This window comes from Hypanus sabinus, chromosome 12, assembly GCF_030144855.1.
Source record: "Hypanus sabinus isolate sHypSab1 chromosome 12, sHypSab1.hap1, whole genome shotgun sequence".
Lineage (NCBI taxonomy): Eukaryota > Metazoa > Chordata > Chondrichthyes > Myliobatiformes > Dasyatidae > Hypanus > Hypanus sabinus.
The window spans coordinates 90,318,744-90,339,173 of NC_082717.1; the positions used below are offsets into that span (position 1 = coordinate 90,318,744).

The window sequence follows — 20,430 nt, forward strand, 5'->3', positions numbered from 1 at the left end:
ACATCAGAATGGGGAAGAAATGTGATCTAAGTGACTTTGCCCGTGGAACAATTGTTGGTGCCAGGCAGGATGGTTTGAGTATCTCAGAAACTGCTGATCTGCATGCACAACCGTCTCTTGAGTTTGCAGAAAATGGTGTGTAAAAAAAAGAAAACACCCAGTGAGCAGAAATTCTGTGGGTGAAAATGTCTTGTCTATGAGAGAGGTCAGGGGAGAATGGCCAGACTGGTTCAAGCTGACAGGAAGGTGACAGTAACTCAGATAACCACACGTTACAACAGTGGTGTGCAGACGAGCATCTCTGAACACACAACACGTGGTATCATGAAGTGGATGGGCTACAGCAGCAGATGACCACAAACATACACTCAGTGGCCACTTTATTAGGTACAGGATGTACCCTTAAATATTTCACCTTTCATCTTTAACCTATAACCTCTAGTTCTAGTCTAATCCAACTCAGTAATAAAAAGCCTGCTTGCATTTACCCTATCTGTATCCCTCATAGTTTAGTATATCTTTATCAGATCTCCCCTCATTCTCCTAAGCTCCAGGGAATAAAGTCCTAAACTATTTAACATTTCCCTAAAAGTCAATCCTCAACTCCTGGTATCTTTGTAAATTTTCTCTGCATGCTTTCAATCTTATTGATATACTTCCTGTAGGCAGGTGACCAGAATTGCACAAAATACTCCAAATTAGGCTTCACCAATGTCTGATACAACTTCAACATAACATCCCAACTCCTGTACACAATACTTTGATTTCTGAAGGCCAATTGCCACGGTTACGACTCCATCTACCTGTGGCACCATTTTCAAGGAATTAAGGATCTGTTTTCCCAGATTCCTCTGTCCTACCTCACTCCTCAGAGCGCTAACTCTCACCGTGTTAGTCCTACCCTTGTGCGTCCTCCCAAAGTGCAACACCGCAGTCATGCCTGCATTAAGTTCCATCTGCCGTATTCCAGCTGGTCCAGATTCTGCTGCACACTTTGAAAGCTTTCCTTGCTGTGCACCGTGGCCCCCAGTCTTGGTGCTGTCTGTAAATCTGCTGACCTAACATCCGGGTCATGGAAATTGCAACAAACTCAGCACTGATCCCCTCGGCACTCCCCTGTCCCAGTCTCATGGTCCCTAATCAAACATTAGTGACTGTCCCTTGGGGGAAAATACACAGGAAACTTCCTTGCCTGTGTATCAGGCTCTTATCCCCTCGGAGATGAAGTTCCTCAAAGTGAAGGTACCTATTACCGATATAGTCAGCATGCATCATGACTCCTGAGACAACAGCTCCTGTACGCACGATCTGCTTCGCCCTTCTTCTCTTTTAAGTGATTTCTTTATTCAGATTCATTCATTTATTTACTTCTTTCGCCTTTCTGCACCCGTCCCTGACTCGCCAAAGCCCTCTGTCCGCCAGTCATCGTGGAAGAAACGTGCTTGCTTTTTCGCTTCCTCCACGGACCAACTCTCTCTCGGGCGACCAGAGCCAGAGGTCATAGGTTTAGGGTGAAAGGTGAAAGGTGAAAGGGGGAACCTGAGGGGGAAACATTGCCACTCATCACCCACCACCCAGAGTGTGGAAAGAGCTGCCAGAGGAAGTGGTGGACACAGGTTCAAATGCGACACTAAAGAGAGGGACAGGTATGGAGGGCTATGGTATAGATGAGATTAGGCAGAATACTGGGCAGGCACAGACTAGATGGGCCGAAAGGCTTGCTTCTGTGCTGTAGTGCTCTGTGACTCCATGACCTGACTCCCAGACACCAGTTTAAGTTGGTTTCCTAATTACCGGGGTTGGGGGGTGGGGGAGTATCAGCTACTTGTAACAGTGCCACTTACTCCACAAGGAGAAGAGAATCCAAATGTAAACCCTGTACGAATCAAAATCCCTGGCATACTTTGATAAAATGACTTCCTCGTCTTTCTGCAGGAAGAAGAAAGCCAGCCCTCAGACGAGCTATCAGATGGTGACACCACACTCCGCAGCAGAAACAAGTAACCAGAAAGAGCCTGCCTCAGAGATCATCATATGATGAGATTAAATCATTGACAGCAAATATTTACTGATCAGTAACATTTGATGCTTCTAACTCTGCAGTGCCAAGAACTTTGAAAAGCACTTAACTTTCAGTCTTTCTGTAATTAATAATGTTAATGACTTATGATTGTGCCTTTTGCTATGTTATGTGGCATTTTGATGTGACCTTAATGTTTATGTCTTAGAGACTTGCGCTCAGTAGATTAGCCTTCAGAGTTTCCATCAGAAAGCGTGCCTTTGCGTACCCTTTTGGTATTTCAGGGCAGCTCGCTGGTCCACCATTCCTTCGCTGCCCACCACTCCCCCGCCCGCGTGCAGGTACAGGAGATGCAGAACCTGTCCGCTCACCTCCTCCCTTCCCTCTGTCTGGGGACTCAAAGGGGGGTAGCAGCCATTCACATGCACGTCTCATGAGGACAGGTTGAATGAGGTAGTGCTACCATGAGGAAAAGGGAAAACTTGGGGTTGTTTTCTCTGGAGTGGCGGAGGTTGAGGGGGGAATCTGAAAGAGTAGACCGGGAGCATCTTTCCCCCCAGGGTTGAAATGTCTAATACCAGAGGGCACACACTGAAGGTGATGGGGGGGGGAAGGGATGTGAGGGGGAAGTTTTTCACTCTGAGAGGGGTGGATGCCTGCAATGCACTGCCTGGTATGATGGTAGAGGCAAACACATTAGATGCTTTTAAGGGACTTGTAGACAAGCTCATGGATACAAGGAAGATGGAGGGATATGGACATTGTGGGTAGGAAGAATTAGTTTTTCTGGATTTTTTTTGCTTTACTTTTTAGCTAGTTCAGTACAACATTGTGGGCTGAAGGGCCTGTTCCTGTGCTGTACTGTTCTGTGTGTTTGAACACCAGTCTGAGTTTGATCCAGTTCACCTTCCACCGCATCGGTCAACAGCAAACATCCTTCTGTTGGCTCTGTAGCACTCGGACAGTGAAAATGCACACTTCAGACCACAGTTCATCCGCTGGAAACCCAGTCCAGGACCTGGGCCTCGGCACCTCCCTGTGCAGCTAGTTCCTTGGCTTCCTCACAAATGGAATGCAGTTAGTTTAGATTGGCAACAACGTCTCCTCCCACGATCTCCATCAGCACTGGCGCACCACGTAGCTGTCAGGGCTTGATTCCTGCCGCCGTCTGTACAGAGTTTGTACGTTCTCCCTGTGACCGTCCATGGTTCCTCTGGGTGCCCCACTTTTCTTCCCACAATCCAAAGATGTACGGGTAAGTGTGAAGGAGCTGTGGTGCCCCCAGCGCACCTTTGGTCCATGATGTTTGTTTGCCGCAAATGGCGCCTTTCACTGTATGTTTTGATGTAGTCATAACAAATAAAGCTAATCTAATCTGTTTCAAGTCACCTGTCAAATCCCGTTGAGTCTCTTGTCATTTGCACAACATCACAGGCACATAGCATCAGATAAGCAGCACTCACAAAAACATAAATTATGCTCAATTTGTCCAAGAAAGAACACATTTGGAGCAAGAACCAGCAGAGTCCATTTTAGTGCAAAGTGATTGAAGTGACCATGAAGTCATAGTAAAGCCTTTCAGATTGTCTAGCCCATGTCAATCCATTTAAACTGCCTAGTCCCATCGACCTGCTCTGGGACCATAGCCTTTCATACCTCTATCGTCCATGTACCTACCCAAACTTCTCTTATCTGTTGATATTGAGCTTGCATGCACCACTTGTGCTGGCAGCTTGTTCCACACACTCATGACCTGAGTGAAGAAGCTTCCTCTTAAAACATTTCACCTCTCCCCTTAATCCATGACCTCTGGTTGTAGTCCCACACAACCTCAGTGGAAAAGGCCTGTTTGCACTTACCCTACCTATACCCCTCATAATTTTGTATACCCCTATCAAATTTCCTCTCAATTCCCTAAGTTCTACAGTGCTGACCGGTTCAATCTTTCCTTATAACTCTAGTCCTAGTAACATCTTCGTAAATTTTCTCTGTACTCTTTCAACTTTAGTTACATCTTTCCTGTAGGTAGGTGACCAAAACTGCACACAATACTCCAAATTAGGCCTCACCGACATCTTATACAACTTCAACATAACATCCCATCTCCTGTACTCAACACATTGATTTACGAAGGCCAGCGTACCGAAAGCTTTCTTTACGACCCTATCTACCTGTGATGCCACTTTCAACAAATTATGGACCTGTATTCCCAGATCCCTTTGTTCCACACTCAATGCTTTACCGTTCACTGTGTAATGTTATGATACGGCAACAATGAATATAGAATTGAGACAGGTTTTTTAATAAACAAATGAAACATTTATTAAACACTGCTCAATAAAAATGAAAAGTAAACAAACAATTAACAACCAGAAATTAACTGCTATACAGCAACTCAAACAGTTCTTAAGGCGATAATTGCGAACACAGTTCTTAAAAGTGGTAAATGCAAAAGTCCAAATGATTTACACAGTCAATTATGAGAGACTTTCCTGAAGTAATGAATTCCTCGACGACGTAACGTTACTGCTGATCCCAGCCGAAATATGCCTTTCCCGAAGGATTTAAAATGAAGGAAATTAAAAATGGCTTAAACGCACTGACCTTTGTCTTGGTGAATAATGCTGCACCTTGCCCTTTCTACTTTCACAATGCAAGGACTATCTTGGATACAGGTTACTACCGTCTGAATGAAGATTCAATAAGGTTGATCCTATATTACCGCTGACGACACCAACTTTACTCAATCCTTCGGGTTTTCTGTACTTCGATAAATTATTCACTCTCCGACTGGACTAAACTGGCAGCATTTGGTGAAACTGCTGGCAATAACCTTTGAGACTTAAGATAGAAAGTAAAATTCCACTTTAAAACAAAACTGTGTCATGAGGCGAATACGCAGCATAATGGAGTAACTAACGAATTAAACCATGAACTAATCTGCGTCACAGCAAGGCTTTCCCATTTTATACCTGTGAGAAGAGGCCATCGCATGACCTCTCACTGGTGGGAAAATTACACCATGTGATGTCACATTGGCGGGAAATTACATCACCCCACCATCACAAGACCATTACATCATGTTCACCAGATAGTCAATTACATCATGGTCATAAGACAGTCACAAGATACCCACAGGGTATGGAACAGTAAGACCTACCCTGTTTGGTCCTACTGAAGTGCAACAGCTCACATTAAGTTCCATCTGCCATTTCTCAGCCCATTTTTCCAGCTGGTCCTTAAGGCAATAAGATATAAGTAAACAATTAGGCCATTCGGCCCATCAAGTCTACTCTGTCATTTCACCATGGCTAATCCATTTCCCTCTTAACCCTGTTCTCCTACCTTCTTGCCATAACATTACATGTCCTGACTAATCAAGGACCTATCAATCTCCACCTTGAATTCACCCAATGACCTGGCCTCCCCAGCCTCCTACGGCAATGAATTCCACAGATTTAACACCCTTTGGCCCAATAAATTCCTCCTCATCTCTGTTCTAAATGGATGCCCCTCTATTTTGAGGCTGTACCCTCTGGTCTCAGATTCTCCAATTATAGGAAACATCCTCTCCAAATCCATTCTATCTGGGCCTGTCAACATTCAATAAGTTTCACTAAGATCCCCGTCATTCTTCCAAATTCCAGCGAGTACTAGCCCAGAGCCTTCAGTCTCTGTTTATATGATAACCCTTTTGTGGTAAATGTGAGGCATTGCACCTCGGCAGGGCGAATGCAAGGAGACAGGGCACTGTTAAGGGCAAGATCCTTAACAGTGTTGCTGAGCAGAGAGATCCTGGGGTCCAAGTTCATAGCTCCATGAAAGTGATTACAGGGGTCAATAGGGTGGTTAAGAAGGCTTACGGAATGCTTGCTTTTATTAGTCGAGGCGTTGAGTTCAAAAGTCGAGGTTATGTTGCAACTTTATAAAACTCTGGTTAGGTCACATCAGGAGGATTGCATGCAGTCTGATCGCCCCACTGTAGAGAGGATGTTGAAGCTTTAAACAGGGCGTAGAAGAGGTTTACCAGGACGCTGCCTGGTTTAGGGAGCATGTGCTCTCATGAGAGGCTCAACAGACTCGGGTTGTTTTCTCTGGAGGGGTGGAGTCTGAGGGGAGATCTGACAGAGATTATGAGAGGCATAGACAGAGTGGACAGCATCTCTTTGCCAGGGTAGAAACGTCTAATACCAGAGGGTGTGCATTGAGGATGTGAGGGGTAAGGTTTTTACTCAGAGAGTGGTGGAGTCTGAGGGGAGATCTGACAGAGGTTTATAAGATTATGAGAGGCATAGACAGAGTGGACAGGGAGAATCCTTTTCCCACGTTTGAAACATCTAATACCAGAGGGCGTGCATTGAAGTGAGAGGGAAGAGGTTCAAAGGAGATGTGAGGGTTAAACTTTTTACTCTGAGAGTGGTGGATGTCTGGATTGTGCTGCCTGGTATGGTGGTAGAGCAAACACATTTGAGGCTTTTAGAGACGTTTAGATAGGCACGTGAATGTGAGAACGGTGGAAGGGTATGGACATTGTGTAGGTAAACAATAGACAATAGATGCAGGAGTGGGCCATTCGGCCCTTCGAGCCAGCACCACCATCCAATGTGATCATGGCTGATCATCCACAATCAGAACCCTGTTCCTGTCTTCTCCCCAAATCCCTTGACTTCACTTTCTTCAAGAGCTCTATCTAACTCTTTCTTGAAAGCATCCAGAGAATTGGCCTCCACTGCCTTCTGAGGCAGAGCATTCACAACTCTCTGGGTGAAAATGTTTTTCCTGAACTCCATTCTAAATGGCCTGCTCCTTGTTCTTAAAATGTGGCCTGTGGTTCTGGACTCCCCCAACATCGGGAACATGTTTCCTGCCTCTAGCGTGTCCAATCCCTTAATAATCTTATATGTTTCAATCAGATCCCCTCACATCCTTCTAAATTCCAGTGTATACAAGCCCAGTCGCTCCAATCTTTCAACATATGACAGTCCTGCCATCCCGGGAATCAACCTCGTGATCCTATGCTGCACTCCCTCAATAGCAAGAATATCCTTCCTCAAATTTGGAGACGAAAACTGAACACAATACTTTCACCAGAGCCCTGTACAACTGCAGAACGAATGCAGAATAGGCAAGATTAGTTTTGGGGGCGGGAGGGAGTTTGATTTACCTTTTAAGTGGTTCGGCACAGCATTGCAGGCCTGTTCCCAAACTGTACTGTTCTATGAAAGGGTTAACATATGAGGAGTGTTTGATAGCTGGTTCAGAAGAATGAGGGGAATCTTATTGAAGCCTATCAAATACTGAAAGGCTTAGACAGAATGGATGTTTCCCATAGTGGGGCAGTCTAGCATCAGTCTGAGAATAGAGGAAAATCCATTTCTTTAGCGAGAGGGTGGTGAATCTGTGGAATTTGTTGCCACAGATGTCTGTGGAGGCCAAGTCATTGGTTATGTTTAACGTGGAGGTTGATAGGTTCTTGATTACTAGGGCGTCACAGGTTAGAGGGAGAAGGCAGGAGAATGGGTATGAGAGGAAGAATAAATCAGCCATGATGGATTGGTGGAGCAAATTCAATGGGCTGGAAGGCCTGATTCTGCTCCTATGACTTATGGTCATGATCTTATAATATGATTGCTGTTTCTAATGCTTCCACTCGGGTCATGTAAACTGTAATTAAGAACTTCAGAATAGAATTAAATGGTAAAGTTTTAACTCGAGCAGGAAGTCTCAGTAGCGTAGGACGAATGATTAACTGAGTAAATGTTGGTGGCAAAAGCTCTGAATGGAACTCTGAAGGCAGTTTCTACTGATTCACTCAAATGCAAGTTCGATACGCGTCAGCCAGGGAGTATCAAGCTGCAACAGCATGGGTGGGAGGTTTCAGACATGACCAAATCACTGAGGCTAGCTTGGGAGGGGCACTTGATACTGGAGCTGAAAGTCATTGAGTCATACAGCACAGAAACTGACTCTTAAGGCCATCTAGTCCATGCCAAATGCCAAATAGACCCATTGACCTGCATCTTGCCCCTCTTACCCCTCTCAATCATGGACTTATCCAAATTTCTCTTAAATGTTGAAATTGAACCCACATGCACCACTTCCACTGATAGCTCGATACACACTTGCTCCACCTTCTAATTGAAGGGACTACACTTAAATATTTCACCGGTCACCCTTAACCTCTGGCCTCTAGTTGCAATCTCACTTGACTTCAGTGGAGTAAGCCAGCTTGCGTTTAGCCCTCATAATCTGTATACCTCTTTTAAATCTTTCCTCACCCTCCTCCAGGGAATAAAGTCCTAACTCTGGTCTTCAGTCCCAGAAACATCCTTGTAAATTTTCTCTGAACTCTTACATTCTTATTGATAACTTTGCTGTAGGTAGGTGACCAGTACTGCACACAATTCTTCAAATTAGGCTTCAGAATCAGTATCAGGCTTATTACCACTGGCATGTGACATGAAATTTGTTAACTTAGCAGCAGCAGTTCAATGCAATACATAATCTAGAAGAAGATGGAAAACTAAAATAATAATAATGAATAAGTAAATCAATTACAGTGTACATATACTGGATAGATTAAAAATTGTGCAAAAAACAGAAAAATATAATTTTAAAAATGTGAGGTAGTGTCCAAAGGTTCAATGTCCATTTAAGAATCGGATGGCAGAGGGGAAGAAGCTGTTCCTGAATCACTGAGTGTGTGCCTTCAGGCTTCTGTACCTCCTTCCCAATGGTAACAGTGAGAAAAGGGCATGTCCTGGGTGCTGGAGGATGCTGCCTTTCTGAGACACAGCTCCCTAAAGATGAACTGGGTACTTTGCAGGCTAGTACCCAAGATGGAGCCGACTAAATTTACAACCCTCTGCAGCTTCTTTCGGTCCTGTGCAGTAGCCCCTCCATACCAGACAGTGATGCAGCCTGTCAGAATGCTCTCCACTGCAGTGCAACGTCCCAACAGCTGTATTCAATACTTTGACATAAGAAGGGTGATGTGTCAAAAGCTCTCTTTTCTTCCTACTTAACTGTGAGGAATTGTGGGCCTGTATTCTCGATTCCTCTGTTCTACGACACTCCTCAGCGCCCCTCTGTTTACTGTGTCCAGTCCTACTCTGGCTTGTCCTCCTAAACATACACTTGTCTGCATTAAATCTAATCTGGCACTTTTTCAGCCTGCTTTTCCAGCTGGTCCAAATCTCGCTGCAAGCTTTGATAGTCTTCCTCACTGTCTGCTACAGACCCCAGGCTTGGTATCATCTGCAAACTTGCTGATCTAGTTGACCTATTATCATCCAGATTGTTGATACCAATAACAAACAACAACGGACCCAGCACTGATTCCTATGGCACACCACTAGACACAGGCCACCAGTGACAGAGCCAATCATCTCTGGTCTAGCTGCTCCCTTGAAGCCAACGTGCAATCCAATTGGCTACCTCATCCTGAATGACAAACAGCTGAACCTTCCCGACCAATCTCCCACGTAGGACCTTGCCTTTCCTTCATCACCTTTGCTCTATGGAAGTTGAATTTCCCCACTCTGTGTTGTATCTTGATTGACAGATGATGACTGTGATTTCAGTTCCATTATTGTCGTCTCACTCAAACAGGTGGATAGTGTTTAATTTCACATGGCACCTCAATACCTCTCTGCTCTCCTACACTCTCACCCTATTAGCCTTCTTGACAATTTTATGGAAAAATGGTTTTCAAAATAAGACCATTAGCTATAGGGGCAGAATTAGGCTATTTGGCCCATTGAGTCTGCACCACCATTTCATTTTGACTGATCTAATTTTTCTCTCAGCCCCAGTCGCCTGCCTCCTCCGCATATCCCTTCATGCCCCGACCAATCAAGAATCTATCAACCTCTGCCTTAAATATACACAAATATTTGGCCTCCCCCATGGGAAAGAATTCCACAGATTCACCACTCTCTGGCTAAAGAAATTCTTCCTCATCTCCATTCTAAAAGGACACCCCTCTATTCTGAGGCTGTGTCCTCTGGTCTTAGACTCTCCCACCATAGGAAACATCCTCTCCATATCCACTCCATCGAGGCCTTTCACCATTCGATAGGTTTCGATGAGGTCACTCCTCATTCTTCTGAATTCTAATGAATACAGGCCCAGAGCCATCAAACATTCTTCATTTGACAAGCCATTCAATCCTGGAATCATTTTTGTGAACCTCCTTTGAACCCTCTCCAGTTTCAGCCCATCCTTTCTAAGATAAGGGGCCCAAAACTGCTCACAATACTCCAAGTGAGGCCTCACCAGTGCTTTATAAAGTCTCAACATAACATCCTTGATTTTACATTCTAGTCCTCTTGAAATGAATGCTAACATTGCATTTGCCTTCTTCACCCAAGACTCAACCTGCAAATTAACTTTTAGGGAATCCTGCACAAGAACTCACAAGTCCCTTTATCCCTCAACTTTTTTTGCATTTTCTCTTCATTTGGAAAATAGTCAACCCTTTCATTTCTACTACCAAAGTGCATGACTGTGCAGTTCCCGAAACTGTATTCCATCTGCCACTTCTTTGCCATTCTCCTAATCTGTCTAAATCCTTCTGTAGCCTTTCTACTTCTTCGAAACTACCTGCCCCTCCACCTCTCTTCATACCACCTGCAAACTTTGGAACAAAGCTATCAATTCCATTATCCAAATTATTGATGTATAATGTAAAAAAAAGTCAGTCTGAATACAGACCCCTGTGAAACACCACAAGTCACCGGCAGCCAAGCAGAAAAGGCTCCAGTTATTCCCACACTTTGTCTCCTGTAAATACAACAGTCATTCTTAAATAGTTTCTATTTATTAAAAACTGAACAAGAGGCAACAGGTGCTGGAATCTGGAGCAACAAAAAAAAGATGCTGGAGGAACTCAGCAGGTCAGGCAGCATCTGTGGAGGGGAATGCACAGTCGACATTTCAGGATGATGCCATTCACTGGATTACATGAATGAGAGGTTTCATTCCAAGATGTCTACTCTCCATTTCCCGCTGCAGCTTCTGCATGAGCCAGTATCACCCTCCAACATTTTGTCTGGATTTAACCTATACACTTACTCCTTAATCTCTGGGACGTCCTGAATGATGTTCTCAGGACAATGCATGTGCACGTGACAATAATAAACCAATTAAATAATTTATTTACTGATTTATTGCAGGTCTTTCATTGTTGCTGTGTCTAAATCCTGAAACACCCTTCACTATCAGCACTGAAGCAATTCACTGTTACCTTCTCGAGGGCACTTAGGAATGAGCATTGGGATGCGCTGGAATTGTGTGAGCTTTGATTGATGATTGGAAGCCGTATGTGGAAACTTTACAAGCCGCTGTGGATATGAACTCTGGCCCAGCTCCACTCTGCACCAGTGAACCGTAAAGGTTCAGCGGAAGGAACACGAGCCTGCGAGGTTGAAGATAAACCAGCCCTTGTCTTTTCACACGGGGCACAGTGTCAGGCAGCCAGGCGAGATGGTGACATTCGACAATGTCCTGAGGGACATCGGAGAGTTTGGGAGATGCCAGAAGTGGATTGTTCTGCTTTTGTCTTTGTGCGGGCTGACATTTTCCTTCCTGGTCGCTGTGTTTGTTTTCCTGGGAGTGATTCCAACCCACTGGTGCCAGGGCCCGCCTGCCCTTGCGGGACTGCGGGAGAAGTGTGGGTGGACTCTGGAGGAGGAGCGGAATTTCACGGTGCCTCCGGAGAAGCCTGGGAGCTCCACATACAGCCGGTGTGAGGGCTACGATACAGACTGGAACCTGACCTCGCTCAGCTGCGAGTATCCAGAAGCATTAATCGCAAACAGCTCTGGCGAGGTACACCGTACGTCCTGTAAGAACGGCTGGTTCTTTGACAGTTCACGTACAACAATCGTAAGCGAGGTAAACGATATTTCACTGAGATATGCCAGGATTTACATTATTTTATCACCAGTTTCTTTTGATACATAGTTGATTAGTCATAAAAGTCTTTGTAAAATTTAACAGAATTTACGTGGAAGTTAAATTTCCTGGAACCACAGATTGAGGCCTCTCTGCTCATGGTGCCTGGGCCAGCCCTTTGAAAAGCTGTCTAACCTGTTCCCCAAAGTCATGCACAATCATTTCCTTGAGAACTCAGCAGGTCAGGCAGCACCTATGGAGAAGAATAAACATTTGACATTTTGGGCCGAGAGATTCCTCTCCATAGACGCTGCCTGACCTGCTGAATTCCTCCAGCATTTTGTGTGTGTTGCTCTGGATTTCCAGCCTCTGCAGAGCTTAAAGACATTTAGTAGATTCCAGATCTTTTAAATTTGTTATTATTTTTCCAGGTACTAAAGATATTTAATTGGTTGACTTATAGTTTTCGAAGGCTGTTTTGTTCTTTGATCAATTAGTGGGTCCACTTAGCCAAAGTTAAAGGAATACTATTGAGCCAGAGCTCAAGTTCATTGTTGTCATAGGCATACAGACACAGCGTATCAATACCATAAACATTGGCTTTTTAATGAGGACAAACATGTTAATATAAACTCAAATTAGCATAAGTTATAAATAATTTATATACAAATAAACAACAAAATAACATAGCGACACCAATGCAAGATTGAGAGAGAGAGAGTAAAGTAGTCTGAGGTAGTGTTAAGGCTTTCCAGGTGGGTTAAGTATCCTGATGGCAATGGGGAAGAAGTCGCTGAGACGTGGTTCTTCAGGCTCCTGTACCCGCTGTAAGCGATGAGAAGAGGGCATGCCCTAGTTGGTGGGGGTATCAGATGATGGATACTATCTTCCTGAGATGTTGTGTCTTGTAGAAGTCCTCCGGTAGGGAGAGCTGTGCCCATGACGGATCTGGCTGGGACCAGCACTTTTGCTTTTCTGTGTGTAAAAGAATCCCAGGGTAAAATATGATGACTTATATGTACGTTGGTAATAAATTTACCTTGAACTTTGAACTTTGTTAGCATTCCCATATTAAGTTCACATATTCACTTTTCTTCTATTCACAATGCCCTGCGAAATTTCTAGAATTTTCCATGCTCTGTTTGTAGCGGTTAATGCTTGTGATGACATTCAAAATCCTTATTAACGCTGAACAATGGTTTTACTTCCCTCTGCTTGCCTCCTGCAAAGTTTGAGCTGGTATGCAACGACGCCTGGAAGGTGGGCATGTCCCAAGGCTGCATTCAAATCGGCTTTTTCCTTGGAGTACTAATCACAGGCTATGCTGCGGATAGGTATGTGGCACCTGCAATCTGAGAATTCATTTGTCCCCCCGACCCCTTCCTTAACTAAGCAAAACAAATGCTTCTGTTTCAAGGTTTGGCCGCAAGCTCTGTCTACTGACCTGCCTGGGTGGGACAGGAGTCGCTGGGATCTTGGTCACCATTGCACCCATTTACCCGATGTTTGCGATTTTCCGACTCCTGCAAGGCTTGTTTGGAAGGGGGATATCTCTCATCATTGCTGTCATGGGTAAGCCTTGGAGCTGAGTGCAATTGAGTTAAGTGAATGCTGTACAGAGAAATCACTGGCATTTCTGACAAAATGCAATCTTAAGGCTAAGCTGAACATTCTAACTGATTCACAGAGTTTATCTTCAACAAAGCCTTCAATCAACAAAGTTCATATACTGTATGTCACCATATACCACCCTGAGATTAATTTTCTTTCAGGCATTTCAGCAGATCAAAGAAACACAATAGAATCGATGGAAAACGACACACAAACACTGACAAACTGCCAATGTGCAAAATAAACAAATAAATAATATTGAGAACATGAGTTGTAGAGCCTTTGAGAGGGATTCCATCTGTTTACAATTAGTTCAGAGTTGAGGTGAGTAAAGTCATTCAAGCTGGTTTAGGAGCCTGATGATTGAGGGCTAATAACTGTTCCTGAACCTGGTGGTGTGGAGCCTAAGGCTCTTGTACCTCCTTCCTGAAGAGAGCGTGGCCTGAATGGTGGGGGTTCTTGACAATGGATGCTGCTTTCCTGCTACTGCGCTCCTTGTAGATGTGCTCAGTGGTAGGGAGAGCTTTTCCTGTGATGGACTGCACAGTATCCATTACTTTTCCATTCTTGAGCATTGCTGTCTCCATACCAGGCTGTCGTACAACAAGTCAATATAATCTTCACCATGCCTCTATAGATGTTTGCCCAGGCTTTGGACGACATGCCGGATCTATGCAAACTTCTAAGTCAGTTGTCTTCTAGGACTGCTGTGCCTTCTTTGTGATGGCACTCACATCCCAGCCCCAGGACCGAATCTCGGAAATGATAATGCTGAGGAATCCAACATTACTGTCCTCTAATCCCCCGACGAGGACTGGCTCATGGACCTCTGGTTTCCTCTTCCTGAAGTTGATGATCAGCTCTTTGGTTTTGCGGTTGTTGTTGTGGCACCACTCAACCAGATTTTCAGTCTCCCTCCTGCTGATCAACATATTGGTCATTCATTTTCCTAATCGGGTGCTTTGATCAAGTTACAACCTAGACGGGGGAAAAACACAATGATGCGATGATGAGGTAGCAATTAGCTGGCATGTGATTGGTTATTATCTTGTCTTTGTCATGACTCAAGCATTTGGGATATCATCAGGCAGGCTTGGGCCACAGTTACCTTGTCCTGTTCATGAGTTACCATTTCAATAATGATTAATTAATAATGAGTCATCTGAGGAGTACAGCAGTGCGTTTTGCTTTTCTGTGTGCACTGTTTTATGACTTTGCTGAAGTTATAAGTTGAGCTTACTGTGATGTGCACAGCTATGGTGAGGTGCTTGATGCTATGAAAAGCTTGCTTGCACCAGCGCCAGGCCTGTGGGAACAGACAATACACTGAATGTGCATTATAACACGCTGAGAAAAAGACAACAAGAGACTATCCAGTTACAGGCCCTAAGTGGAAAAGAAAGCAAGTTCACGTCAGTGTAAGGGGTGCTCGTAGACTTTCATTCCTGAAGTGGTTAGGGTTGTGCAGGTTAGTTCAAGAACCTGGTGGTTGCGAGAAAGGAGCTATTCCTGAACCTGGTGGTGTGGGATTTCAGCTTCTGTACCCTTGCCTGTTAGTAGCATCGAGAAGAGGGCATGGCCTAGAGGGTGATGGATCCTTGCTGATAGGTGTCATTAGCCCTGATGGAGGTCTCGGCCCAAAACATTGACTGTTCATTCCTCTCCATAGACGCTGCCTGACCTGCTGAGGTCCTCCAGCATCTTGTGCGCATTGCTCTGGATTTCCAGCATCTGCAGGATCTCTTGTGAATATATTGGATATTCATACAATTTTACCCCAATGACTAAATGGATATCAGTATCACCCGTGGCAATCTATGGTCTCTGGCAAGGTCGTGGCTTGGAATTAGTTGTTTTCTCAAGTTCATAGGGATGGTTTTGAAGACAGAAAGAGGAGTTAGGGGTCAGATGAGGATTTAGGGATAGGAATGTGGGGGAGGTAGAGGTCAGATTAGGGTTTAGGGATAGGGATGTGAAGGAGTTAGAGGGCAGGCTGGAGTTTAGGCCTCTGCTCTGCGCTCTGTGGTTGAAGCCTACTGATATGGACATGGGACAAAGGACATCCAGAGTCTAGGCCTCCACTCTGTGCTCGAAGGCCAGAGATGTGGACATGAAATGGAAGATTCACAGATGTCGGGCTGGCAAGCACTGTGGACAAAAATCAGTGAAGGCAACGGCTGGTGGCCCACTGGATCAGTGGTACCAGGAGCAGATGTCCATGTGAGCAGGGAGCATGAGAGCCAGTACACCTAACGTCAGACATCTCCCCCCCTTCTCCCCCCTCCCCTCTCCCCAATACATGAGTCAGCAAGACCAGAGCTTAAGGCCAGGAATTCGTGGTCCCATAATCAGCTAGCCCTGGGGTTGATACCAAAGGTCAATCAGAAATCTGGAAGTCAAGGTCTGAAGTCCACTGGAGAAGCTGGAGGGCCATTGTCTATGAGTCTGCTGGGGGGGGGGGGGTGCAGCGGCCTGTGCTGGAGTTGGAGGACTGTCTGTGTGGGTTTGTGGGTGGGTGAGAGTGAGGAAAGGGGCTTGTTTGTGCTGTTGTTGTTTTGTTAGATTCTGTTTTGTTGTGTTCTGTGCTGTTCTGCTGAACGTTGTGGGCAGGCTACGTTGGCTTGGCGGTGGTGCTTGCAGGCTGCCCCAGCACATCTTGTGCTGGTCGTTAATGCAAAGGCACATTTTTCTGTCTATTTGGATGTACATGTGTTAAATAAATTGATTTGAAATCTGAATCTGACTGAGTCATCGTCATACAGCTCCTTATAATAGTGATGCTTCATACTTTGTGGCTCCTGTAATTATTGCCATAGCAACACTAAATATTGTCACCTGGAAGACTTCTGGTAATCAATTGTTCTTTCTTCTGGAGTTAGCTTGCTGTCTGATTATATACACAATCAGATTTTTGGAGATTGGCTTTGGGATCCCAGGATCCAGCACATTTCACACTGGGGATAAGATCATAGCAGGCCAATGCCAGAGCCAGCAGAAGCTGGACAATCTCCTTCTCCCATCACCAGCTTAAGCAAATTCCAGTGGGAGATGAGCAATGATGTCAAAACTGATATTCAGGCAGAGCAACAATTAAGTAAGGGTTCAGGAATGATGTTCCCGGAATGCCAGGATAACAAGCCAACCTGCTAACTCCTTGTGCCAATGTGACTTTGCAACAGTAGGCATCAACATCTCTGAAGATCTATCCCAGGCCCTTTTTTATTGATGCAATTACAAAGAGAGCACGACAAGGGCTGAATTTCATTAGGAGTTGGAGGAGGTTTGTTATGTCACTAAGGACTCCAGCAAATTTCTCCAGATGCACTGTGGAGAACATTCTAGCTGGTCACGTCCCCATCTGGTATGGAGGGGGCCACTGGACAGGATTGGAAAACGCTGCAGAGGGATGTAAACATGAGAAAGTCTGTGGATGCTGCAAGTCCAAAGCAACACAAACAAAATGCTGGGGGAGCTCTGTAGGTCAGGCAGCAGCTAAAGGCATGAATAAACGGCCGATGTTTCGGGCCAATGCTCTTCTTCAGCACTGGAAAGGAAGAGGGAAGATGCCAGAATAAAAAGAAGGTGGTGGGAGGAGAAGGAGGATAGCTCGAAGGTGATGGGCGAAACCAGATGAGAAGGGAAGATAAAGGGCTGGAGAAGAAGGAATCTGATAAGAGAGTGGACAACAGGAGAAAGGGAAGGAGGAGGGAACTCAGGGAGAGGTGATAGACAGGTGAGAAGAGGTAAGAGGCCAGAATGAGGAAGAGAAGAAGAGGGAAGGGGGAGGGAAAACTTTTTTTTTACCGGAAGGAGAAATCAATATTTATGCCATCAGGCTGGAAGCCACCCAGACCTCCACCCAAGGGTGGACTCATCTTGGAACAAAAGGAGGCCATGGACCAACATGACAGAACGGGAATGGGGATGGGAATTAAAATGCTTGGCCAACAAAAAGCTCCACTTTTGGCAGGTGAAGTGGAGGTGCTTGATGAAGCGGTCCCCCAATTTACAATGGGTCTCACCAATGTAGAGGAGACACTAGACACAATGGATGACCCCAGCAGGCTCACAGATGAAGTGTTGCCCCACCTGGAAGGATTGTTTGGGGTCCTGAGTGAAGTTAGGGATGAGGTGAAGGGGCTGATGTAATTTGCACAGATAAGTGTTGGGAGGGAGATTAGTGGAAAGGGACAAATGGACAAGGAAGTCATGGGTGCAGCAGTCTTTGCGGAAAGCGGGTGGGGGGGAGGTGAAGATATGCTGGGTGGTAGGATCCCTTTACAGATGGTGCAAGTAGCAGAGGATGATGTGTTAGATGAGGAACCTCATGATGTGGTAGGTAAGGACAAGAGGAAGAGGACGTCAAACAAGCTGGATGAACTCAGCAGGGCGGGTAGCATCGTTGAAATGAGCAGTCAACATTTCAGGCCGAGACCCTTCGTCAGGACACGAGGAATCCTGTCACTGCTAAGGCAGTGGCAAGTTTGTGAAGTGGAGGAGATGTGAGTGAGGGCAGCCTCAAGATGCTGGACCCCACCACCCAGGACATGCCCAGGAACCCATGAACAATGCCTCACTACTTTGCTCTCTTTGTGCTACTTACAGTGTACATATTCTCTGTATATTTCTTATTATAATTTATAGTATATTGTATGTTTTCCTCTGTACTGCTGATGCAAAACAACACATTTCAAGACACGTGTTAGTGCTAATAAGTCTGGTTCTGATGTGAGCCAAATTCAAAATCCTGATCACGACCATCAAAAAAAAACTGGCCATGGATATGATAATCTCCTTCAAAGAGCCGGGCTGCAGCAAGCATACGCAAAACAATAGAACCATAGAACGTAGAACATTACAGCACAGAAACAGGCCTTTTGGCCCTTCTTGGCTGTGCCGAACCATTTTTCTGTCTAGTCCCACTGACCTGCACCTGGGCCATATCCCTCCAAACCCCTCTCATCCATATACCAGTCCAAGTTTTTCTTAAATGTCAGAAGTGAGCCCGCATTCACCACTTCATCTGGCAGCTCATTCCACACTCCCACCACTCTCTGTGTGAAGAAGCCCCTCCTAATGTTCTCTTTAAACTTTTCCCCCCTCACCCTTAACCCATGTCTTCTGTTTTTTTTCTCCCCTAGCCTCAGTGGAAAAAGCCTGTTTGCATTCACTCTATCTATACCCATCATAATATTATATACCTCTATCAAATCTCCCCTCATTCTTCTACACCCCAGTGAATAAAGTCCTAACCTAGTCAACCTTTCTCTGTAACTCAGTTTCTCAAGTCCCAGCAACATCCTTGTAAACCTTCTTTGCACTCTTTCAACCTTATTAATATCCTTTCCGTAATTAGGTGACCAAAACTGCACACAATACTCCAAATTCGGCCTCACCAATGTCTTATACAACCTCACCATAACATTCCAACTCTTATACTCAATACTTTGATGTATAAAGGCCAACGTACCAAAAGCTCTCTTTACTACCCTATCTACCTGTGATGCCACTTTTAGGGAATTTTGTATCTGTATTCCCAGATCCCTCTGTTCTACTGCACTCCTCAGTGTCCTACCATTTACCTTGTATGTTCTACCTTGGTTTGTCCTTCCAAAGTGTAATACCTCACACTTTGTATCATCAGCAAATTCGCTGATCCATTTTACCACATTATCATCCAGATCAGTGACATAGATGACAAATAACAATGGACCCAGCACTGATCCCTGTGGCACACCACTAGTCACAGGCCTCCACTCAGAGAAGCAATCCTCCACTACCACTCTCTGGCTTCTTCCATTGAGCCAATGTTTAATCCAATTTACTACCTCTCCATGTATACCTAGCGACTGAATCTTCCTAACTAACCTCCCATGTGGAACCTTGTCAAAGGACATACTTTGACGAGGCAAGACAGGGGCATTGATCAGAAATCTTTCGGATGACAGATTTGAACACTTCTTAACTTCCTGGTTCCTAACTTTCTTGATTTGTTTCCACATATCAGCAATCCCGATTGTGTGTATTGCTTTGGATTTCCAGCATCTGCAGAACCTCTTGTGTTTACGTCAGTAATTCCACTTTGTGGGCATTGGTGGTAGAGTCGTTCTGCTTTCTGGCTTTTAATGCTCTTCTTGTCTTGTTCCAGAAAATGAACCTGTTGCTTTAATTCTTTTTCCGTTCTCTTCCCTTTTCATTGATCCTGGATTGAGTGCAATTCTCTTTTGAATAATGCAGTAATTCAACCAAATTCACTGCACATATTACCGTCTGTTTTAATTGCATCAGATCTGAAGGTACCTGTATTTTGTCCTTCAGTGTACAGAGGCATTCTATAGTTTTAGTGTCATGGGCTCCTCCAGGACAGACAGAGGTGCTTTGGCTCACTAAGCCCACACTGATCACCAACACATTTACACTAATCCACCCTTTAAAGCCATTTTATTCTCCCCACCCCCACACTGCCTCCAACTCTCACCCCCACAGCCCCTGTGTGGGTGAGCCCCCACTCACCCACACGCTAGAGACAATTTAACCTATCTGCCTTTGGTATGTGGGCGAGAAACCAGAGCACCCAGAGGAAACCAACACACTCACGGGGAGAACAAACTCCACACTGACAGTTCCAGATGTCAGAATGGAACCTGGCTAGATGGAGATGTGAGGTATCTGCACTACCCGATGATTGATTGGTTGTCATCACCACTCTGCCTTTGATTGATTGGCTGTCTGTACCACTCTGCCTATGATTGATTGGCTGGCTGCACAACTCTGCCTATGATTCACACAAAATGCTGGTAGAACACAGCAGGCTAGGCAGCATCTATAGGGAGAAGCACTGTCAACATTTCGGGCCGAGGCCCTTCGTCAGGACTAACTGAAAGGAAAGATAGTAAGACATT

At 45.0% G+C, this 20,430-nt stretch overlaps 2 protein-coding genes across 3 annotated transcripts in view; both read left to right on the forward strand.

Moving 5' to 3' along the window:
* The window catches only part of LOC132403128 (solute carrier family 22 member 2-like), a 180,306-nt gene extending 176,889 nt beyond the window's left edge, over positions 1–3,417 (forward strand). Inside the window, exon 12 of one of the 2 annotated variants that reach the window (XR_009515187.1) lies at positions 1,936–1,951. Coding sequence is in view for 1 of the 2 variants with exons in the window: in XM_059986429.1 (XP_059842412.1) it covers positions 1,936–2,038 (103 nt within the window). In the remaining variant the exon portion in view is untranslated. Of the gene's footprint in view, positions 1–1,935 lie in introns of both variants that reach the window. The other variant, XM_059986429.1, reaches the window with a different exon arrangement.
* A 7,995-nt stretch (positions 3,418–11,412) lies between these two features.
* The window catches only part of LOC132403130 (solute carrier family 22 member 3-like), a 45,026-nt gene continuing 36,008 nt past the window's right edge, over positions 11,413–20,430 (forward strand). The window contains exons 1-3 of the mRNA XM_059986431.1: positions 11,413–11,917; positions 13,148–13,251; positions 13,335–13,489. Of these exons, the coding sequence (XP_059842414.1) occupies positions 11,507–11,917; positions 13,148–13,251; positions 13,335–13,489 (670 nt within the window). The 5' untranslated portion in view covers positions 11,413–11,506. The remainder of the gene's footprint in view (positions 11,918–13,147; positions 13,252–13,334; positions 13,490–20,430) is intronic.